At 40.2% G+C, this 25,549-nt stretch overlaps 1 protein-coding gene across 1 annotated transcript in view; it reads right to left on the minus strand.

Annotated features, from left to right (window-relative positions):
• FRAS1 (Fraser extracellular matrix complex subunit 1) overlaps positions 1–25,549 on the minus strand; it is a 443,799-nt gene that overhangs the window by 113,150 nt on the left and 305,100 nt on the right. The window contains 5 exon segments of the mRNA XM_082464007.1: positions 540–677; positions 2,910–3,024; positions 10,530–10,646; positions 15,013–15,191; positions 20,423–20,576. Coding sequence (XP_082320133.1) covers positions 540–677; positions 2,910–3,024; positions 10,530–10,646; positions 15,013–15,191; positions 20,423–20,576 — 703 coding nt within the window.

Here is a 25,549-nt window from a genome sequence, read left to right on the forward strand (position 1 = left end):
CTCCCTCCAGGCCCATCCCCGCTCTGTTCAACCCTCCACATTCCAGACACAATGACTTTTTTCAGTGCCTAGAACGTCACGTTCTCTCCCTCCCGGGGCCTCTGCACAGGGACATGTGCCCTTCCTTCAGGAATGTTCTCCCAGTGATCCCAACACACACACTTAGCCTAGTTAGCTTCTACCCACCCCTCTTCTGTCAATATCTCCCTGGGGCAGCCTCCAGTGGACCCTCAATCTAGGTCAGTCTTGCTACGTCCAATTCCACCACTGAACGTTCTTCCTTCTTTTTAGAGCTCTTATCTCAGCCTGCAATTAAACATTCATTACTGGGATGATTGAACAAATTCTGTCTCTATACCTAGGATCTCCAAACTCGCCAAGACCAGGATTCCTGCCTCTTTTTTGCTCACCATTAGATCTCCAAGGCCCATTTGGGCCTTGCCATACAGGAGGCACAAAATAAGGCTTTATTAAAAGTATGCCCTAAAGAACCACAAGGAGCAGCTTGGGTGCCTCAAAATAGAGGAAAAAAGCATTACCAGCAAAGGAGAAGGCCATGATCTCCTGGAGGTGGGGGGCTGCAGTGGGGGGACGGTACATGATCTTGCCCTGGTTAATGTCTTCCTGGGTGAAATACCGGATGGGAGAGTGAGGCTGGTCCCTGTGTTCGATGATGCCTAGGCGGAAGAGAGACAGCATGAGCAATCAACAGTAATTCTGACGGCTGACTGAATGATCAGAGCCATAAAGCTGCCTTTCCCACTGGTGGAAGTCTTTTATCCTTCAGGAACAATTGCTCTCAGGTTGTTCTTGGTACACTATTCTTCAGTTATTCAAGAAAAGGGCAAATCTGAAACCCAGATACTCTTGACTAGGCCTCATTGACCATAAACAATAGTAAGATGCAAACTACTGCCCCCTAATGTAGCTTAGACCTGGGAATTCTGAAGTCATAGACAACTGTACCATAATTATGAGATTCTCTCAATTGAGTTTAAGTTCAAAGGTCAAGGTCGCTACAAAAATGGCACAGGCTGGTCTCCTGGTGAGGCTGTAAAGATTTTTTTCAATCTACCCTCTTTCCTTCAGAAACTCCTTAGTCTCTATGATGACCTTTGGCAATAGTAAGATGTATCTTGATTGTTCTAAGATCTGGATTTGCAATTCTCACTAAGTTATAAATGCTTTAGGGGCTGCAGATTTGCCTGTCATTTCTAAAATTTGCAGGTACAGAACTGATGCTATGATCATCTTTCATGTCCTAGTTACTCTTTAAAAGGAGGACACTAATTCAGCTTCTGAGGGACTGACAGACCTACAGCCATTCAGGCTGCTGGTCTGAAAGAACATCTCCACCCTAGCAACGGAGGGAGGACGACTCTAGCTATGGCTTAGCAGGTTAAAAAAGAAGACGGATGACTTTTAGTCTTTTAATTTCTTTGGACTTTATCAAAAGGGAAATGAAATTTAATTTCTCCTTAGGAGAAATTGATAATGTGAAAGGCTTATAGCTAAGGCAGTGGTTGGTCTTGGGAGAGCAGCCTCAGAGACAGCAGCAGAAGTGTCTTTGTAGAAGCTGATCTCCTCGCTGTGAGGCACACACACATCTCTTTGGGCACAGGCTTGGCTTGGTAGCTAAGCCCAAAGTTAAGGGATCTGAAGGCTGGGGACTGATGGCCAGGGCCCACCTCTCCTCTAATTGTAGTTCCACATTTCCATGCTCCTGTACGAGAGCACGGAACCGTGTGCTGACACATGTTTGTCACGATGGGAATTCCATATCTGTGAAGCATTTGACATGACAGATACTAAATGGTCTTCTGGGTCAATATCTCCTTAATGAGAACATTTGCACATTCTCACAATTACGAAGTTTCCTTCCCCTTCATTTGGGTGACCGATAATACTACTGTAAACGTATTTGGTTTTTTGAAGCTAACAGGGTATTCATATGTAGGAGCACTATATAAACTTACAGAAGTCATAAACAGAATGTATTACCTGGGTTAAAAAAAGAGAAGAGGGAGGCTTCCCTGGTTGCGCAGCGGTTGGGGGGGTCTGCCTCCCAATGCGGGGGACGCGGGTTCGGGCCCTGGTCTGGGAGGATCCCGCGTGCCGCGGAGCGGCTGGGTCCGTGGGCCACAATTGCTGAGCCTGCGCAATTGCTGAGCCTGCGCAATTGCTGAGCCTGCGCAATTGCTGAGCCTGCGCAATTGCTGAGCCTGCGCAATTGCTGAGCCTGCGCAATTGCTGAGCCTGCGCAATTGCTGAGCCTGCGCGTCTGGATCCTGTGCTCCGCGGCGGTGGGGGCCGCGATGGTGGGAGGCCCGCGCGCCGCGGTGGGGAGTGGCCCCCGCTTGCCGCGGCTGGAGAGGGCCCTCGTGCAGAGGCGGGGACCCAGCACAGCCAAAAATAAAAAATAAAAAAAAAAAAAAAGAGAGGAGGAGAGACTTATCCATGTGGGGGAGAAACTGAGTACATGTGGCTCAGCCCCCACTGGGCTCTCTGGCGGAGCTCCTTGTCCTTAGCGCATGCTCAGTCCGGTCCACTCGCCTATCAGAACCTCACCAGGGCAGGCCCTGTGTCTACAGGCAGTGCGTGGGTCTGTCCAGTTCTGCCTGTGCGTGGGAGGGGAACTCATCCAGTGATGAAGTTATGTGCACACTATGTTCTCCAGGACAGCTCTGTCAGTACCAAAGCTGACACATTCATCTCCATCTGTCCGGCCACAGTGTCTCCCTCTCAATTGGTTCTCAACTCAGAGGACAGGAACAGAGGTGATGAATAACTAACTGTTACTCCTTAAATCCTCAACAAGTAGAAACAGACAGAATTCCAGAGCTTTTAAGGCTGGTCAACCAGTAGAAGACAATAGCACCACTCAAAAGATCATTTACTGCACGCCTTACCTTGACTTGGATGCAAAGGTAGAGTGATATTATATATTATCTTTCCACTTGGTCTTTCAGAGTTTACAAAGGAGAGAGAATGAGGCTGAATCACAGTCAGGCCGTCCTCCCGAGCCTACACAAAGTTTAAGAGAGAAGAAGAAAAAATAGTGTGACGAAAACAAAAGCCAGAGGCAAAAACAAATCTCATTAAAAAAAAAAAAAAAATCAACTTACTCTGTTAGTCACATAAAGCAAAATTTTCTCTGAGAGTTCAACAGAAGGATCTGGTCTCCTTGCAGATTCGTCCCGGCTGACCCTTCTCTCCCCTGCCCTTGGCCCCCTGGGTTTATGTTGGTGCATGCTGTGGGTGTCCCAATATGATCACTTCTCCCTAGTTGGAACTCACAGTGGTACATGTGTGGAAATGAGCCATCACAGCTGGCTATTCTACTATTCACAGCTGGATCCCTACAGCTCTGCTCCTCTAATTTAGCGGGCTAAGATTATATCTGGTGAGAATTTCTCCCAACCCCCCAGCTTACTAGTGGGAACTGTGATGCATTCTTTTCTTTTTTTAACTTTGATGGTTTCAAATGGCTAAAGATGAACTCACCTCAAATGCCAAAGAGGCTCACCATTTGAATTCAGAGAGTTATGTGTTTATTACAGCTTATAACAATAGTCAATATTTCTCTTCATCTCCATTGTACTATTCAAAAGAACTAGATACTGCTTTTTGCTTCTAGCTTTCAGGACCCAATGAACTAGTCAAGTGAAATTAATCTGAAGGCCAATGTGTGTGCAGCTTTCACAATCCATTCACCTGTGTGTCTTCACAACCCATTAACAGTTGACAACATTAAAAAAAAAGGAGAGATTCAGAATTCCGTGACCAGACCTAACAGAGATTTGGGGACAGCAGCAAAAACACAGAATGGGGAGGAGAAAATGGAAAAGGAGTGTGAGCACGGGCCCCTTGCCTGGGTCACACATGCCGATAATAAAACAGAACAAAAATATCCGCTCATTGCAGACTCTTCCGAACTGACCCTTGAAGAGTTAGAGTTTGACATGCTCTCCTGCTCTTTCAAGCTCTGCTACTTTCAGAAGGAATTTCCCACTTAGGAAAGGATTGAGTAGGGCTCAGTAATTCTCATGGAGGAGGGCGTGGTGTTCTTCCTTTTACCAATGAAAAGATTGAACATTGCAGTTGCTTCGTAATTGTCCCCAAGGCATACTCCTCCTGGGAGAGGCAGCATTTGCAGGTTAGGACAACCCCCTATTTCAGGTCATTGCTCAGGTCTGGAATGTAATGAGCAAGGAAAATCAGAATTGCAAATAGCAGCTGGTCTCTCACTCTAAAATAAAACAGGTTAGGACAACAAAAGAAAAATATATGCCCTATGTAAGGTGTTTACAGCCCATGCATGCGTGCATACATCTATAATGTGTACACGTGTGGGCACAGATACACGGACAAAAAGTGCAGGGTGAGTACATTGTTCAGTACCATTTGCCACCTTTTAATCTCAAAACCATCAAGATACCTGAAAATTCTCAAAGTATTCTGGGATATTTTCGAAAATTTAGATGTCCCTAAAACAATAAAGTGGTAAGAAAAAAGAATTATCATGGACCTAGGACGACGGAAAAGGGAAATGTGTTCTAGCCAAGAAAACACATGTTTTATTACAGATTTGTTGATACTATTTCTTTACTAATAGAAATTGACACTAAGCAGAAAAGGCGAGGACTTGATTCTCAGAAGAAAGCAATATTGAGTTTGAGCTATATCAAAGTATAATCAGTTTTAATATTGGCTATTTGAAATGTTCAATATTTATCAATTAAACAGTAAGAAATGAGAGACTAAAGTTAATGGAAATCATTATAGAAGACACTTATTTTTTTATTAAACTATTTGTCAACAAAGGAAGATTATAGAATAATGGTTTCCATAATACCCATATTACCTCTGAATATATCCAGAATCCAACCACTTCTCCCCATGACATTGCTACCATCCTGCTGGGAGCCACATTCTCTCACTTGGATTACCACGATGGCCTCCCAGCTGCTCTCTTGCCCTCCCCCAACAGTCTATTTCAGCACAGCAGCCAGCATGATGCCTTTAAAAAGGACGTTAGACGTCTACTCAACATCCTGCAATAGCTCTCCATGTTACTCAGAATCAAAAGTCCCTACAATGGCCCATGAGGCGGACATGATCCCGAATCTGCTCCACTCCCGTCCGCCCACTTAGCACATCTGTGAATTCATGCAGATTCCTCTGGCTTCCACTTACTTTGATCCAGCCATACTGCCTTCCTTGCTGTTCCTTGAATATCTAGGCATGCTCCTACCTTGATACCTCTAAATGAATGGTTCCCGGGGCCTGGAATGCTCTTTCCTCAGGTATCTGTACAGCTATCTCTCTTACCTTCTGCAAGTCTTTCTTTAAATGTCATTGTCTTAAGATAACCTACCCTGACCACCTTATTTAAAATTACAACCTAGGTCTCCCCTGCTACATTTCCAGTCTTCTTGGCCCTGATCTACTTTTTGTTTTATCATAATACTTCTCACTAACATGCTATATGTGAGTTGCTTATTTATTTTGTTTATAACTTATTGTCTATTCCCCTCCCCCAAGAGAATGTAAACTCCGTGAGAACATGAATTTTTGTTTGTTCATGGACCCCAAGCTCCAAGCACACGGCACATGGAAGTGCTCGATAAAAATTTGTTGAATGAATGAAAAAATATTATTATGAAAAAAATTAAGCTAGTAATAAAAATACTTTAAAAAACAACTTCATTGATAATTTTTTAAGAATTTTTTTCATTGTATTTCAATGTCATCTAAAGAATTAGAGAGGCAAACATTTGAACACTTAAGATATAGCAAAGTGTGCATGACTAACATCTTTAAACTTCCAGGTCAGAATTTATAAACGACATTATCATTTCACCCTCCATTAAAAAAAAAAAGAATTTCCCATGTTGACTGTCATTCTACCAAAGCAGCAAAGCCCATGGCGGGCCTGAGAAATCACACACCAATGAATGATGAGATGAGATAAGTAAAATGAAGGTCCTACCGTCTTCTCACATGGTTTAGTTAGGACAACAAAATTAATTCATATATTCATGTATTCAACACATTTAATTAATTCATATATTCATGTACTAAATTTTTGGTAAGAACCTACTATGTGCAAGGTACCAGGCAAAAGCTGTAGAAGATACAAGATGAATCAGATATAGACCTTTTCCTCAAGGAATTTCACTTTTCAGTGGGGGAAACTCATAAATAGCTCTAAGGTAGAAAATGCTAAGTAGTGTGAAAGACTCAGATAAAGCACAACAGTAATTCCAAGGATAACAAGACATTTCCAGAGACTGCAGATAATAATTCTACTAGTATCTGAAATGTCTCAAGAGAAAACATAGACACAGACACCCATAGCCATAAAACAAATACAGCAGGCCCAGGCTTGAGTCCATATCACAAAAAGAGCAGCTGTTCTAACTGGATCCCTGTTAGCCTCAGTAAGAATGGTTTTAAGAGAACTCTTGCTACAGCAATCACTCTGGAAGCAAATGAAACCAGGAAAGAAAGGCCTTTTCCTCAAGTGGTGACCCTGGGCAACCCAACCCTGAGTACCGCAATCACTTAAAAAAGGAAATAATCAATCTTCTTTCACATTAAGAGATAACAGAATTTATTTCCCCTTTAAGAGAGGACTTGGAAATATGATATTCAAAGTGTGTGTGTGTGTGTGTGTGTGTGTACCCATATAATTAGTTTGTTTGAATTCGAAGGTCATACAAGAAGATATTATTAGCCATGTGAAAGTAGGCCTGAAAATATTCACTTAGTCAACAAATATTTACTAAGCAACTATTTTATATAAGGCATTGTGCTAGATGCTGAGGAAGATACCAAGATTAATAAATCAAAGATTTTGCCCTTAAGGATCTTCTAAGTCAAATAGTGGATGGTTACTTGGAGAACTGGGAGTTGATATGAATCTATTAACTTACTTGAAGAATATGACACTATCTATGCTGTGATATGCATGTCTTCAGATCCCCTTGCCCAAATTTGATATATATTCTAAATGTACACATCTCACACATGTTTATATATATATGATATATGTGTATACATATCTTATATATATGCATGCATATAATTCTGATGAACACTACATACCAAACCATAAGATCCCATTTAAAGGATCTTATAATTGATAAATAACAGAATTACAGAAATGCCACAGAACAAATTTTCATGTAGGCAGGTATTTGATTATATCGCTTCTCATTCTGTGCAGTCTTCCTGGGGAATCTCAGTGATTTCTGATGATTTAACCACTACCTGCCATTAATGATTCTCAAAGGTTTATCACTCACCTTGAATAGCTACTGATCTTCTTCTACCTGCCCTTAATAGGCACGCCCTTTACAAGCACAGCCCAGCCTGAAAGCATCATGCCTTCCACCCCTCCCCCTCCCCCTCAAGTCCCCATACATTCCCCATCTCAATGAATGGCATCTCTGTATGCTCAGAAACTGGGGTGCTTCGCCCTCTTCCATAGCTAATTGAGCACTGTCTCTAAATATCTCTAATCTCCTCCTAACTTTTTTTTTACCACCTTAATCGCTTTTAAGTGTACAGTACAGTAGCGTTAACTAGATGCACATTGTTGTACAACAGATTTCCAGATTTTTTTCCTCTTGCAAAACTGAAACGCTATTGAATAACAATTCCTCTTTTCTCTCTCCACACCCCACCCATTCCCCACAGGGGCAACCACCGTTCTACTTTCTGTTTGTAAGAGTTTGACTAGCTCATATAAGTGGAATCCTGCATTATCTGTCTTTTTGTGACTGGCTTATTTCATTTAGGATAGTATCCTTAAGGTTCATTCATACTGTAGCATATGACAGGATTTCCTTTTTTTTAAAAGGTTGGACAATATTCAGTGGTTGTATATACCACATTTTCTTTATCCACTTATCTGTCGAAGGACATTTAGGTTGCTTCCATCTCTTGGCTATTGTGAATAATGCTGCAATGAACATGAGTGTACGGGTATCTCTTCAAGAGCTCACCAACTCTTAATCCTTATTGCCAGCGCATGACCTTCATGCCACCAACCTTTCTTGTTCTAGGTGACTTCAGTAGCCTATTTCTTGGCCTCCTTGCTCCCTGTCTGGCCCCATCTGGGGTGTTCTCTACCCTGCAGCCAAAATGACCTTCTCAAATTGAGAATCTGAGCATGCCACCTCTCTGCGGTATCCTACTTGCCCTAACAGCCTTTCTGGACAAAATGGAATCTCCTTCATCTCATCTTCAGGTCCTCCGTGATCTCTCATTTCTTCTTTCTTCTTCACCTAAAGATTTATGCTCCAGCCAACTGACCTCTCTGTCATTCCTCAAACATGTTACGTTCTCCTGTGTCTCCATCTTCTTTTCAAATGCTGCTCCTCTGCCTGGAATGGATTTCCCCCTATTTCTAGTCTAGATAAGAGGGTCTGCACGTGTAGTGAGCAGAGCAGTAGCAACAGTATCACCTGGGAACCTGTTAGAAACTCAAATTCTCAGCCCTATACCAGACCTATTGAATTGGAAAACTCTGGGGTGGGCTCCAGCAATCTGTGAATTAACAAGCCCTTTGGCGATCCTAATGCAGGCTGAAGTTTGAGACCCTGATTTAGAGATAATATTCACTTCAACCAGCTTGGTTCACCTTCTAGAGGACGCCTTCCCTGACCTCGCCTATGCCTTGCTGGACTAGGTGCCCTGCTATCTGCTTCCATGCCATGTCTCTGTCATGACATTTATTACTGTATTGTCACTGTTTATGTATTTTCTTGTCTCCCTTGTTAGACTCTAAGTCTAAAATAGACTAATAGAGACTGTATTATATGATCACTGAATCGCCAATGTCTTCCACAGAACTTGGCATAAATTAGGGGCCTGAAAGTGTGCAAGACTGAATAACTGAATGATTGGAGAGGTAGACTCCTACCCTTAAATATCTATATGAATATACTATGTATGAACTTAGCATATGTATTCACAATGTGTTTACCAAATATGTACAAAACTTATGTGCTTACATGAGTCCAAATCACTGAATTGAGAATGTGCTTTTGTCACAGATTACAGTATGTCTGTCTTACAGTAATGGCCCTAATTAATGTCAAAAGAAATATAAACTGTGTATATTTTAAGGAATGAAAGAGTAACCTGATCACATTTTACAGTAGACTAACCTTTGTGATACCCTAAATTACACAGGACAGACCTAATTTACAAACATGCAACCTGAGACCCTCAAGGTTAAGTATGTTGAAAAGTTTCTAGAGGTTCTCAGCAAAAGAGCGGGAGTGATGCCATCTTCATGGCTCCTGGCCCATTTCTTTTTTCCTCTAAAGTCAAAATAACACCACATTAGCATTCGGCAAGAAATGTGTATGCACATTTTTCTTTACACTTTAGAGAAAATTCTGATCCAAGCTCCTCCAGTCAGAATGATGAATTATAGACTTTATAGTGTCCCTGAATTATGATTTCTTTAAATTACAGTTTACGGTGGAAATGCCGATAGCTTGTATCCATTAAAAACTTTGTTTCCCCTTTTATGTCTCTGTCAAGCCCCAGACCCATAGTTTCTAAAACTCTACCTGCTGTCTTTGTTGCAGCTCAGGAGTGCTACACCACTTTGGAGTGTAATTACGTGGGCGCTAACTAAAATGTGGATCCATGATGATTAATTTACTAGGACTTAACGTGCTTGTGGCTCTGTCTAGAAGAGGGGTTCTGGCATTACATGCCCCATAGATTTGGATTACAGTGGAACTGCTAACTGTCTGAACTAAACGCCATGTACTAATTTAGCTCTCACCTTGCTCCAAACCTTTCCACGTGTCCACACTCCTTCCCACGCAGCATACAAGCTCCTCTGTGGTCTAACTCGCAGGACCCCACAGGCTCACCACTCCCTTTCAGCCTCTCTCATCTTCCAGTCTCATTGACCTGTTCGCAGTTTTCCCACCAATCATATTGTCTCTCCCCTCTGGGTCTTTGCATGTGTTGTTTTTACGCCTGGTGATGCCCTTTGCCATCACCCCGCTATTCTTTCCAACCTGCGTCTCAAACCTTCACTTGGATGTTTGCTACTTATCCTTCTGGAGTCAGCACAGACATCGTTTTCCCCAGGAAACTTTTATAATAGCAAGGAAACTACTAACAGGACTTCTAAAACAGAATAACACTTTCTCCAGCTAGATGGAACTCTAACTGGCTGAATAATTATACCCAAATAGTCATCTTTAAATGGATATAAGCCTGAAAGCCCTTCCAGGTACTCAAGGAATGGTTCTGTGACTGTCTGGAATGCTGTAAAAGGGCTCAGCAGCAATGGATGGGAGGCTGGGGTGGGTTCCCTCTGACCTTCCTTTCACTCTGGGAATTTTAAGTTTCTTCTTTCAAGTCAATGAGAAACGAGTTCACAGGGCTGGTATTTTTGACCCCAGAGCCTGTGTTCTGAGCCAAGCATTCTGTCAAATCTCATCAACCCGCCTCCTCCAAGCAGAAACCATGAGCCCTGGCACCCAACTCACGGTCATGTGGAGAGATGCTCCTGGAGAGCGTCTGGGTGCTTCCAGAGTCTGGGGTAAGATGGCGATGTTGAACATGCGGCTCTCCAGATGGGCGTGAGCCTCCGTGGCACTGGACACCTGCAAAGACACGGCACACTGCTGAGCCTCTGGTGGGCAGAGTATGCTTGCCTGTGTTTATTTTTTCCCTTTTGAATCATCTGTCTTTGAATTCTGTATGCTCCTGTATTACAATTTTCATTCTGCTCTTCATATTTTAAGATTCATTTTTTTACTGATTATAAAAAAGATACATAAGCATTTTAGGCAATTGTGAAGTTGCAGGAAGGTATAAATAAGGAATAAGAATCATCTAGAATTTCACTACCTAGAAATAGTTGTTACTAATATATCGCTGCATTTCAGTTTAATCTTTTTTCTATGCATATGTGAAACTATATACAACTGTATGTTCTAAATGTTTACTTAACACAATACTATGATATTTTGCTATACTGTTAAACATTCTTGAAAACATAATTTTGATAGCTACATAATGTCTCATTATGAGCATACACAACACATTATATCAATATACGTGATGTTTATTTCACTTTAGTCTTTACCCAGCACAGATATCTACACCTAGATTATAAATGACAAATCCCAGCCTCATCACTGCAAGGCAAGATTAAGAACGTTTACAACTAGGGTAGTGGTCACAAAATCAACTTTTTCCTGCTTCAAAAATGCTGAAAAATGATGCTTTTCTCATGCAGCCTCTCCCTTTCCTCGGTGCTACCTCGCTGTTCCCTTAACCTCGCCTTCCTTCCGTTGTCTGCTCCTTAGCCTTGTTAGAAGAATTGCTAAGGCCCATGTGGCCATGTGGAGTTGCGTTAATTCCATGTGAGAGGGGGCAGGGTTCTGTAAATCCTGAGAAAAAGGCAGGAATAGCAGCCCTTTCTCTATGTCTTCTAAAGTTACACCCTCCAGGAAAACTGTCTTCTCTGTACCTTGATCACATCAGGCACCTGGAGCTCAAGCCTCAGAATATCAACTTGTTTCCAAGGAGGCATCTTATAGTGTCACCATAAATAATATTAACAACCACAGCTATCATTCACTGAACATTTATCATGGGCTCGGCACTGTGCTAGCTACTTTTCAAAAGTTTTCTTACCGAATACCCATCAAGTAGATATTATTATCTCCTTTTTTACAGATGAGGAAACTGAAGGTCAAAAAATTAAGGTGTCAAGGTCACATAGCCAACAAGAGTCAGTATTTAAAACCAGGTCAGCGGGTTTGTGACCTTCCTACTGACCACAGTGACTCAAGTTGGAAGCTTTAGGAAATCAGGAAAGGGGAAGATATGTTCTCCTATCTCTTGAAGAAAAGGAATGGAACTCTGCAGGAAGTGAGAGGTAAGCAGATTACCAAGCAACGGACTCGGTTCTAGCTTCCCTAGCAAAGACACGGGTGTAAAATATGTTGGTCTTTTTCAAATTGCATCCCCTGAGGCTATGTCAATGTGATCTGAATATGCCAAAACCAGGGCTCCTTCCCCTGCCAAAAATGTGCCTGCTTTCTTCTCACTATGCCATGCTCTAATTTTTTAATACCACTTGCATTACACAAATCCCAAGTCTTAGATGCAAAGTAACAGATGGGCTGCATTGATGGCTCATGACAGCACATCAACATTAAAATGAAATTAAATCCATACAACTCATTGTATTGCATTTTCTGCTTTAAAGAGAATAAAAAGAAGGGACAAGATAGGAGAATCATTAGAACGGCATCTTTTTTAAATAGTCTAAAATCCTAAGGGACACTAAAATGATGAATGGGGAAAGTTGTTAACCATTTATTTTTGCACGTAGCTACAGTGTCTGTGTTGTTTCACGTTGAAATATGAGATAAGCCTATCAAACCATGAGATTTTAAAAACAAACACACCAAAACCTTCACGCCCAAGAGAAAATGATCCCAGAGAGTTGTTTCATACTTGCAATAAAGATGCTGTCAGTATTCAAAATGTACTTTTTGAAATGCTTCAGAGGGGGTTCACAAATCATGTAAGAAAACTGAGCTTGTTACTTCATAATTACTCCTTGTTTTAACCAAAAATAATTGCTACTCTTCTTTTTTACCAGACACGATTCTGAATGACTTTGGGCTATAGGGTTCTATTTTAAAATCCACTTCCAAAGGATGATATACTGTCACTACTGAGGATATTCTAAAGAATATCCCACAGATTTTGAAGGAGATTTCAGGTAGGAGTTCTAAACACATTTTGAGCAGAATGTGTGAAGACCCTCCAAAGGGAACCACTTTCTAAGTAATGATGTTTTTAGAGTCTTAAACTCTAGTGAATTTGTTTACAAAAATCAGTAACTTTTGCTATTTTATAATAACCCACTTAGTAACCAACTTGCAAAAGCAATCAAATATCATTTTAGCAGGTGCTGAGAATCACTTTCCAGGGAAATGCTCCAAACTGATAATGTTCTTCATACTGATGAAGGCAAAGGCAGACCTGAGGATTCTAGTTTGTAGAGGTGACTTCTTTTGATTGAGGTCTTTGCTTCCATTCTGACTCATTATTTGAGGACTGTTGAGTCCCCAGGTGCCAAAATTGAAAAATTAACTTGGGCAAAGGGCACATACTGTTTGCTCACTCATTGGACATTCAGTGTGCTCAGTATAATCTCATTTTAACTGTTTCCAGGTTTACTTCAACTAGCTCTCTGGGAAAACACACCTTTTACACAATATAAATTAGTCAGACAATGAAGATGTACACACCAGGCATCAGGAGCAGAATGGATGATAATTTTAACAAGGTGAGCTATCGTGGTAGTTTATCCCCTACTGGATTCCTAGACAAAGGAAAGGGCTCAAACTTAGAGGGATTGTAATGTTGCTTTGGCTGATCACCATGAGGGCTTCTTTATATTTTCCCTGACACTTTCCCAAAATCTTTTCTGTATCTATGCTTAAATGCTCTTTCTCATTCATACTTCCTCATTCCTTTGTGTTTCTGTTCCATTATTTATTTCCAAATTATCCTTGACAGAGGTTTGTCTAATTTTATGGGTCTTTCCAAAGATTCAGGTTTTGTACTCATTTACCAATTCTAGCATCTTATAATTAGTCAATTCCTCTTTTACCTCTATAAATGCCTTCCTTTTGCTTTCCTTCGGCTTCTCTGTGGTTCTCCAGCTTCTTGAGTTGAATATTTAGTCCATTAATTTTCATGCTTTTCTGTTCAATAATAAGAGCTTAAGGCCATCGATTTTCTTCCTAGTATTACTTTGTCCACATCATTTAAGTTTTGATAAGTTGTTTCCTCCTGATCAAAATTTCTTAATAGTTTGCCATTTTGATTTCCTTTTAGAACTAGTAATTACTAAGGAATTCCAAATGGTTTGATTTTTTTTGCCCTTTTATTATTAATTTCTAATTGTACTTCATAGTAGTCAGGGAATGTGCCCAGAATAATTTCTTGTTCTTTAATTTATTGACAGAATAAATTAAACCAACCTTATAGCCTGGTTGCCTCAGTTGGCTCAGGCTACTCTAACAAAAAATACCATAGACTGGGTGGCTTATAAACAATAGAAATTTATTTCTCACAGCTCTGGAGGCTAGAAGCCTGAGATCAAGGTGCCAGTATGGCTGGGTTCTAGTGAGGGCCCTCTTCTGGGTTGTGGACTGCCGACTTTTCACTGTATCCCCGTGGCGGGCAGCAGAGAGGGGGAGCAAGCACGCTTATGACTCTTGTAAGTATGCTAATCCCATTCATGAGGGCACCACCCTCATGACCTCATCTAATTCTAATCAAAGGCCTCACCTCCATATACCATCACATGGAGGGGTAGGATTTCAACATATGAACTTTGGCGGGGACACAAACATCCAGTCTACCGCACTGGTATTTGACCAATCTCCATAAATGGTAGTCACACACCCTTACACGGTAACAGGCAGTATTCTAAATGCTGTATACGTATTAACTCATTAAATCCTTACAGTAATGCTATTTTACAGATGAGGAAACTGAAGCACAAGGATTCTGCCCAAGTAATTTTCCCAAAGCTAGCACATGGCAGAAGTGAAACGTGAACCCAGTGGGTTTGGCTGCTCAGTCCATGACCTTATCCTAAGATGGTAAATGTTCCAAAAACATTTGAAAAAAGAAAATAAGATTTTTTTCTCCATGTGGTATTTTAACATTTTGAAAACACTTTTTTTCCAAACACTTTAGCCATTATCTGTTATATACCTCTTTGTTGTAGAATGACTCTGCTTGTAGAGACACCCAGAAGGCTGAATCGACAGATTAAAAAAAAAATTTCTCAATGCTACTAGTTACATTTTTTTCTTCTCCCAAATGTGACTTCCAGGCAATCACAGAAAATGACCTGAGTTGTTTGTAAATAAGGGTGATGGCTTTCATCAGACCATCCAGACATCAGAAGATTCAGGAAGCAGAGGGTACCTGAAAGCGGAAGGAGTCACTCTGGGCTGGGACCCCTGAGTGTCTGTACCACACGATGCCTTCGTTGATGTCTTGCTGGGTGAACGAGCTGGTGGGAGTGGCTGTCCTCCCATCAGGGAGGTGCTGCCCTTCGTCTGCGGGGCCGTCTGCAGGCATATTAAACACAAGGACCACCTCCCCTAGGAAAGCCACACAGTTAGTGAGGACCCCCGGGAAAAGTAAAAGCAAATCAGAGCGCTCGTCTCCTTTTCTACCACTTTTTTTTAACAGAAAAGATATGATGTGCTTCTTTATTTTTATCCAAGGTGAAGGAAAAGATATTAACACAGAATTCAATAGATATCATAAAATCCACCTTCAGACATAAAATTCCCAGTCTTTCAATTAAAAGAGCTAAAAGCCATTCGAGGGCAATTCATGTATGAAGTTACTGACTTTTATCTATTAAAATTATATAAGGAGAACCAAATAGTCGTGAACACTGCAAATACTGGGCATCAAATGGATTCATTTCTACCCACAGCTGTCTATGAACAGAAAATGTTTTCCAACCAGGAAATTTTTTGGTGTAAACACAAGGGGAAATTAGAAAAAATTCAGAAAACATCATCCTTGGAAGAGCTCTATACAATGAAAATAATAATAGCTAACACTTGAATGCATATGACAGGCGCTGCATGAAGCACTTTACATAGTGGTTCAAACCCAGTTCCACCACATCGAGCTGGGTGAGGTTACTTAGGTATTATAAGTCTCTGTTCCTCATTGGTAAAATGAGAATAATAGTACCTACTTCATAGGTGCTTAAAAAGAATGTTGGTTATCCTTATTATGTTATTTAATCCTTCTGAAGATGCTATTGTCATCTCCATTTTAAAGACAAAGTTCTATATGCTCAGAGAAGTTCAATAACTTGTTTGAGGTCACGCAAGTCCAAAGTGGAGGAGCTGGGATTTGAATCTGAAGCTCATTTTCCTGATCATGAAACTCTGTTACCCGTCATGGTTATTTTATGTTCACAGACCAACAAGTACCTTGATAAATAACTGATCATGTTTTCTCCTCCTTCATTTTCTAAACTTTATTAGAATTGAAGCAATGAAATCTAAATCTAAACACCACCACCAACACCACCAATCTGTTTCTATTGCTTATTCTTCACCTGAAGCTACTATTTTCTTAAAGTGAGATTGAAAATACAAAGGTGTTATAGAAACAATCAAAATTTCCCAAGGAGAATATGCCTTCAAGTGAAGACCAAGGAGAAGAATGGATAAACTGCTAAAAACAGAAGCCACGTTCTCATGAAAATGCATCTAACAATAAATCTGAAAGAAGTCTCTCTACCGCTCAGATAGTAAGAGGGAGAGAAGAATGTGTGTGTGTATGTGTGTGTGTGTGAGAGAGAGAAAGAAAGAGAGAGAGAGAAACTGCATACATCTTTTAAATGTTCTGTAGGAGGATACCCAGATCTTAGTGCCCTAGACATATCAGGCAATTGATAGTGCACTTTGATTACCCCAGAGAAATTTGTTTTCTTATTCAAAGGAAATACTCATTCTAATATTTATATGCACTAAATTCAAGTTAAAAATGCACATAATATCCTGGATAGTGATGAAATACTGAAGTAATAGAAAAACATCAATATTCTTCTTAAAATAATCATGTGTAGAATCAACTCACTCTAGTTTCTTTCTTGTACTGTTTCTCATTTGTACCTAAGTCACTAATTCCATTACCCATCTCTCCCTGGTTCAACTTCTGTTCATAAGATCCTGCTAATAAACATGCTTTCCCAGGATGTGGACTGTTTATGAATGTGAGTAGTTGCAAAATAGTCTGAAAGGAGATTTCCACAGTGAAAATGTGGAGAGTAGAAAAATAGAAAACATTCAAATGCCAATTTCCTGGCTATTCTGCTTTATAATAGGAAGGCAAAGCAGAATTTTTCTAACAAGTCCTAATGAAATAAACCTATTTTTCAGATTAAAAAAAAACCCATTGTGATACTATGCAAATTAACAGGTTAATCCCATTAATTTCAACTCAGTAAACAGTCAGTGAGCACCTGTTAAGGGCTAGCTACTGTGGTTAGCCCTTTGGGGTGGGGGACTCAAAGATCAGTAAGATGCAGTTCCTTCCCCCTTGAGATCAGCCCCATAAGCAACTGGGAGCCTCTGTGAGATTTTCAGTAGGTTAATGGCACGAACTGATTTAGAACACAGAATATACGTGAAAGTTCTGTTAAAGGGGCTGGACTTTATTTTATAAAAATGATAAAAATAGTGGCTAACAATTATGTGGACAGTTTGGTCAACTATAAGTCTGCTGTAAAATCCAGATGAGAGATGGTAACCTGAACTAAAGCAACAGAGGTAAGATTGGAAACACATAAACAGATACAAGAATCTTTGAGGAAGTGGAAGCAACAGAACTTGACAAATGTGGCTGTAAAGGGTAAGAAAGAGGGAAGAATCAGATGATCACCTATTAGGTTGGGTGATGTGTAGGGAAGCGATGCCACTAATGGGATGAGCTGGTAGAAGAAAAGATGAAGAGTTAGAGTTCAGCACTGGGTATGATGAATACAAGGTACCTTTGTGCCAAGCCCATGAGTAGACAGGGAGAAATACTGATATTTTGTGGGGTTCACTCCATCGAGGTGAGAGCTTCTGCGTAATACCTCACCTCTGCTTTTATCATAGTATGACAAAATCAAGGAGATGACTCTTTAAATTTGTGAAAATCCAGGTTTAAAAAACAGTCCAGGCTTAAAAAACAGAAAATAACATCTACTAGTGATTCCCTTTGTACTGAACTCAATATTTTAACCAAGAAACTTTATGGGAAAATGTAATAGGTATTAAGAATTAGAATCTCGGGATTTCCCTGGTGGCACAGTGGTTAGGAATCCACCTGCTAATGCAGGGGACACGGGGTCGATCCCTGGTCCAGGAAGATCCCACATGCCGTGGAGCAACTAAGCCCATGTGCCACGACTACTGAGCCTGCATGCCACAACTACTAAGCCTGTGCTCTAGAGCCCGCATGCCACAATTACTGAGGCTGTGAGCCACAACTACTGAAGCCTGTGTGCCTAGAGCCCATGTTCCGCAACAAGAGAAGCCACCACAATGAGGAGCCCCTGCACCGCAATGAAGAGTAGCCCCCGCTCTCGGCAACTAGAGAAAGCCCTTGCACAGCAACAAAGACCCAACGCAGCCAAAAAAATGAAAATAAATAAAAAAAAAAGATTTGCGTTAAGTGGACTTCTCATTCCCACCTCCTTTTTCACTCTTGAATGGCTCCTAAGGGTAATGCGATTTGATTATTACCAGTAGGGAGCTCTGAACACACAGAAATAAGATTATGTTCATAGGAAGAAGTTAATTAAGAGAGTTATAGTAGGAAAGTGTCACAGTCAGGCTTACATGGCATTTATCAAGCTGAAATGGCTTTAAAAAAAATCACTTAATTCCGCATTGTTCTATTTAATACTTAAACGGAATATTGGGATATTGGGCTATCTTTAGGAAATTTAATTTTTTGACTTTTAATGCTCAAGACAAAGGTAAAGAATTTAATACATCAAACCAGTCAAAGATTTTTAGAGCTGAAAAGGACTTAAACATTGTCTAGCTTAAAATCAGTGGGTGAAATATGGCAAAGTTGAATAAGGTCTGTGAACTAATTAATAGCATTGTATCAATGCTAATTTCCTGGTTTTGATTATTGCCCTATGATTATGTAAGATGTTAACACTGGGGGAAGCTGGATAAAGGATATTCAAGAGCTCTTTGTACTATTTTTGCAACTTTTCAGTAAGTCTAAAATTATTTTAAAATAAAAAGTTAAAAAACTATCTAGTTTCATCTTTCAAAGAAACTTACGGCTCAAGGGGGTCCACCTGCCTTCCTCAAGGTTATGCAACTATAATAAATGACAGCCCAGCTAGACTGAGTGTTTTATAATTCTATCAATTCTTGATTAGATTATGCTTTTCAATGCCTTTGTGGACTCTATACTTATTTTTAAATAGTACAAAAGTTAATTTTTTCCTCACCACAGAAAATATACAATTTTAAAAATCTGATAAACCTGAGGAAAAACAGATTGTTATTTCTCTGCTATTTATCATGCCAAGCAATTTTAATGAATATATTTTTCATTTTCAGGTGATTATTTCTTTTAAAAAATCTACCTGCCTGTTGTTTTTATTTTTATAGCATTTTGTCATCTCCTTACAGTTTCGATCCCTTCTTTTGTGTCTTTAAATCTTTTTAAATGTGCTTATTTCATAGTTTTTGTAAGCTTGTTCCTTCATTTGAAACCTTGGGGTTTTAATCTTCTTGTTTGTTTTAGTTATGGTACTATAGATTGTTTCTTCATATGTTCTGTAATTCTGAATTCTGAGTTAATCTTCAGTGGTTTTACCTGTGAGAATCTTGTGTGGTCTGGAGTTGAGGGTGGACATTCCACAGCAGTTTCTACTAGTTTCTGCAAGGGACCCAGGAAGTATCATTGGCCTGAGGTCAATTTTCGTATTAATGCCTCAGCTTTGGGTTTCTCAGACTATGCACACAGTATAACTTAACCTTGGATCTTCAGGAGAAACAGGTCTGAATTTCTGAATTCTCAGCAAACTCTTTTTGCTCCCTCTGAGCTCTGGGAAACACAGGTAAATTTCTTTGCCATCTCTCTGTGCTAGTGAGCTTCTTGTCTTAATTCCAACTTTCTGTCCCTGTACGGGCATTAACTCCCAAGCCCCCAGGTTATTGAGACACACACAACCCCTCAGGCAAGCTATGCCATCAGCTCCTGCCCAGATTGGCTTTCAGTTCCTTCTCTGTGTCTGGCACTTGGAGATTTCTCTGTATTCTTGGGAGGTCAGCTATGAGTGCCTTATAGTTCTGAATCTCTTTTATCCATCATTTCTAGGTGATGATGATGGGTTATCATACTCTACTATCTTGCTAGAAGTGGAAGTAACAATGGAGATCTTGAGAAATGTTTTTATGTAAAGTCTTTTCTTAAAAAGAAAGTTTCAAGAAGAAGTGCGGCGATGTTCTGGGCGGGACACAAGGTGGAGTTTGAAAGCCTGAGCTTTGACATTGTATTGACATATTATTAGCCAGGTGACTTTTAGCAAGTTACTTTCTCTGTAAAATGAAGTTGTTTTAAAACTTAAATTTTAGGTTTATATACTATGTTTACATTACTTAGCATACCAATAATATGTATATAGCAATGATAGCTATTGTGATTATTCTGTCTTTAAAGGGGATGCGTGGGGTATTAGGAAGCTGAGTTCATTGGAAACACACCCTGGCTGAGTGGCTTTGTACAAAAGCAAGTCCAAGACTGCTGAATGCAATGATGAAATCATGACAAGGGAAAAAAGAATTACCAAATTGGGGGTGGTCCTGTGTAATTTTGTAGATGATTTCTGAGGCTCTGGCACCTGGAGCTTCAGCCTGTAAGATTCTGTTGGTAATCTGCAGCATCCCGCCTTCTGGAACCCACACCATTGAATTAGCCACAAGTCGAAGACCTCTATCATTCTAGAATAAAGAGAGAGTACAGAATTAGGTCTAAGCAAAAAAAAGAAAATACCGGTCCTTAAAAACATAAGTTATTAGGTCTTATTGCTGCTAAAGGTTGCCTAATAAGAGAGATTCATAGCTTTAGAGTCATACTGTGAACAGTATATGTGTAATTATGTGTAGATATATGCATGTGTATGTATATATGTACATACATATATCCTACTTTTTCTCCTAATTTATCATAAGCACATAACTTGTATCATTCAGGAAGACTAAGTCTCTCCATTTCTTTCTTTCATTTGTCCATCTACCTGTCTTTCCATCCTCCCCATCCACCTATATTCAAGAACTATTCATTAAGCACCTATTATATGATAGATCTTTTGCTAGAGGCCTGAGGTATTTAAGGTTGGCTGAAATAAGACCTCAGTTTCAGAACCTACAGTCTAGTGGGGCAGACAGACATATAAAATAGTTAGGCTGCATCACAAGTGATGATCTATAAGAAGCTTGAGCAGGGTACTGTGGGAGAATAAAGGAAAAAGGAGATTTCCTCTTTGGGGAAGGAATGCTCAGGAAAGCTTTCCTATGGAAATACCATTTAATTCTTGAATGACAAAGAATGGGCTTTCTGAATGCTCAACATCATTAATCATTAGAGAAATGCAAATCAAAACTACAATGAGATATCATCTCACACCGGTCAGAATGGCCATCATCAAAAAATCTACAAAGAATAAATGCTGGAGAGGGTGTGGAGAAAAGGGAACCCTCTTGCACTGTTGGTGAGAATGTAAACTGATACAGCCACTATGGAGAACAGTATGGAGGCTCCTTAAAAAACTAAAAATAAAACTACCATACAACACAGCAATCCCACTACTGGGCATATACCCTGAGAAAACCATAATTCAAAAAGAGTCATGTACCACAATGTTCATTGCAGCTCTATTTACAATAGCCAGGACATGAAAGCAACCTAAGTGTCCATCAACAGATGAATGGATAAAGAAGATGTGGCAATATATACAATGGAATATTACTCAGCCATAAAAAGAAACAAAATTGAGTTATTTGTAGTGAGGTGGATGGACCTAGAGTCTGTCATACAGAGTGAAGTAAGTCAGAAAGAGAAAAACAAATACCGTATGCTAACACGCATATATGGAATCTAAAAAAAATGGTTCTGATGAACCTAGGGGCAGGACAGGAATAAAGACACAGATGTAGAGAATGGACTTGAGGACACGGGGTGGGGGAAGTGTAAGCTGGGACGAAGTGAGAGAGTAGAATTGACATATATACACTATCAAATGTAAAATAGATAGCTAGTGGGAAGCAGCTGCATAGCACAGGGAGATCAGCTCGGTGCTTTGTGACCACCTAGAGGGGTGGGATAAGGAGGATGGGAGGGAGACGCAAGAGGGAGGAGATATGGGGGTATACGTTTACATACGGCTGATTCACTTCGTTATACAGCAGAAACTAACACAACATTGTAAAGCAATTATACTCCAATAAAGATGTTAAAAAAACCCCAGAAACCCTAAGTGTCCATCAATGGATGAATGGATAAAGAAAATGTGGTTGTATATACAATGGAATATTATTCAGCCTTAAAAAGAAGGAAATCCTGTCATTTGTGACTGCATAGATGAGCCTATAAAATAAGCTAAGCACAAAGACAAATACTGCACACTCTCACTTATATTTGTAACCTTAAAGAAGTCAAACTCATAAAAGCAGGGTAGAATGGTGGTTGCTGGGTCGAGTGGGGGAAACTGGTAGATATTGTTCAAAGGTACAAAGATCCAGTTATAAGAGATGAATAAGTCTATAGATCTAATGTATAGCATGGTGATTATACTTAATAATACTGTATTGCATACTTGCTAAGAGAGTTGATCTTAAGTGTTTTCACCACACACAAATATTTATAACTATGTGAGGTGGTGGATGGCTTAATTAGTTTGATTGTGGTGATCATTTCACAGTCTATACATATATCAAAACATCATGTTGTACACCTGAAATATATACAATTTTTATTTGTCAAGTATACTTCAGTAAAGCTGGTGAAAAAATTAAAATGCAGATTCTAATGCAGAAGGTCTGATTCAGAAGGTCTGGGATGGGCCTGAGAGTCTAAAGTTCTAAGAAGCTTCCATATGTTGCTGGTCTCTGAACACTGACTTGGAAGGAGAACTGTCTCCTAAAAATTGACACTTACACAGGAGTTACATAGAATTGTACTGATAAAGTATAGTCAATATAGAAATGTAGTAGGAGAGACATCTGGGACATGCATTCAGGGCACGCTGCTTATTTACTTGCTTGGAATTTGAAAAAGCACACTGCCTCATCGGTCCAAGAATGTGGTTGCTGTGTGTGACTGATCTCCATCACATAATCAAACGTGATGGACTGCTGCTATTAGAAAAATTTCTAGCAGTTAATATTCCTGGGTCCAAATGTATTATGTTATATAAAACTGCTGGAGTGAATAGGGCCCTTTCCCCCAGAATTCTGGTAGGTAACATGCAAAGTTCTTGGCACACTTTGATGTTTTCATAAATAATATGGTAAATCAATTGTGAAAGAAAAAAATTCTGTGGCCTTTTGCCCCTGAGCACCAATCACATAGGCGGTACATTGGCTGCTGTTCTCCTGGGCGCTGACACGTTCTTGGTGATTGTGGTGAAAATAGCTGTGATCACCTCCTGAGAGGCGCAAATGCTCTCAAGTGACAGCAAATGAATATTTGTTTTCTTCTGTTCTGAATATTCCCCTCCTGGGAATGCTGTTTGCTCTGTTCTGTTTACTGGCATATTTGAAAGTAATAGCAATAATTTAGAATAACATCCCTTCTGAAATGCCCTATTTGAAAACATCAGATTTACCGATTTTGAAAGTATGAAAACTGAGCACAGGCAGCCCCACTGATCCCATTCTGTGGAAAATATCAATTAGGAGGCTTTGGAAGAGGTGTGCAGCTTGCAAATCAGCACTTTTTAATGACGTTAGCTTTAGCAATTAGAATGGTTGCCTTCTCAGGGGCGCTAAGTAGGTGATTTCTTCCAGTCAGCTATTCCCAACTGTTGTTTCTAAGGGCTTCACTTTCAATCAGTCATCGAGGCCTGTCAGTTTGGCCTCTGTAGTGTTTCTGGAATCTGTTTCTAAATGTTCATTCCCACTGCAATCACCTTTTCATCTTCTCTCACCTGGGCCATTACGAGAACTTGTTAAATGGCTTCTGCAGCTCCAGATTCACGCCAGCTCTAGTGCCTCCCATCTCCCGCTGCTGGAGGTTCTCCAAAACCCAAACCTGCTCATCCCATTTCCGTCCCTGAAGATTGATGTTGACTTTACAGTGCCTACAAGCTAAATGGAGACTTAGAGCACAGCTTCTACCTTCTACTAGCCAGCCTTAGGGGTCACTTTTGATTCACCCCCTCCCCTAGCTCCCCAGACTCTGCTTGCCCAGACACTTGGATATTTTATTAAGCACAGAGTGCATTGTCTCATGTCTTTGCTTGGGCTGGGCCCTCTTCCTGGAGTCTGTTTCACTTATCCACTTAGAAAGCCCATTTTTTTTTTTTTTTAACATCTTTACTGGAGTATAATTGTTTTACAATGGTGTGTCAGTTTCTGCTTTATAACAAAGTGAATCAGTTATACATATACATATGTTCCCATATCTCTTCCCTCTTGTGTCTCCCTCCCTCCCACCCTCCCTATCCCACCCCTCTAGGTGGTCACAAAGCACCAAGCTGATCTCCCTGTGCTATGCAGCTGCTTCCCACTAGCTATCTATTTTACATTTTGTAGTGTATATATGTCCATGCCACTCTCTCACTTCGTCCCAGCTTACACTTCCCCCACCCCGTGTCCTCAAGTCCATTCTCTACATCTGTGTCTTTATTCCTGTCCTGCCCCTAGGTTCATCAGAACCATTTTTTTTAGATTCCATATATGCGTGTTAGCATACGGTATTTGTTTTTCTCTTTCTGACTTACTTCACTCTGTATGACAGACTCTAGGTCCATCCACCTCACTACAAATAACTCAATTTTGTTTCTTTTTATGGCTGAGTAATATTCCATTGTATATATTGCCACATCTTCTTTATCCATTCATCTGTTGATGGACACTTAGGTTGCTTTCATGTCCTGGCTATTGTAAATAGAGCTGCAATGAACATTGTGGTACATGACTCTTTTTGAATTATGGTTTTCTCAGGGTATATGCCCAGTAGTGGGTTTGCTGGGTCGTATGGCAGTTCTATTTTTAGTTTTTTAAGGAGCCTCCATACTGTTCTCCATAGTGGCTGTATCAATTTACATTCTCACCAACAGTGCAAGAGGGTTCCCTTTTCTCCACACCCTCTCCAGCATTTATTCTTTGTAGATTTTTTGATGATGGCCATTCTGACTGGTGTGAGGTGATACCTCATTGCAGTTGTGGTTTGCATTTCTCTAATGACTAGTGATGTTGAGCATCTTTTCATGTTTGTTGGCAATCTGTATACCTTCTTTGGAGAAATGTCTATTTAGGTCTTCTTCCCATTTTTGGCTTGGGTTGTTTGTTTTTTTGATATTGAGCTGCTTGTATATTTTGGAGATTAATCCTTTGTCAGTTGCTTCGTTTGCAAATATTTTCTCCCATTCTGAGGGTTGTCTTTTGTTCTTTTTTATGGTTTCCTTTGCTGTGAAAAAGCTTTTAAGTTTCATTAGGTCACTTAGGTTGTTTTTATAGCTTGGCTATTGTAAATAGTCCTGCAATAAACATGGGAGTGCAGATGTCTCTTCAAGACACTGACTTCATTTCCTTTGGACATATACCCAGAAATGGGATTGCTGGATCAAACAGTAATTCTATTTTTAATTTTTTGAGGAACCTCCATACTTGTTTTCCATAGTGGCCGCACCAATGTACATTCCCGCCAATAGTGTATAAAGGTTCCCTTTTCTCCACACCCTCATCAACAC

The sequence above is a fragment of the Balaenoptera physalus genome (genome assembly GCF_965194825.1).
Source record: "Balaenoptera physalus genome assembly, chromosome: 5".
Taxonomy (NCBI): Eukaryota; Metazoa; Chordata; class Mammalia; order Artiodactyla; family Balaenopteridae; genus Balaenoptera; species Balaenoptera physalus.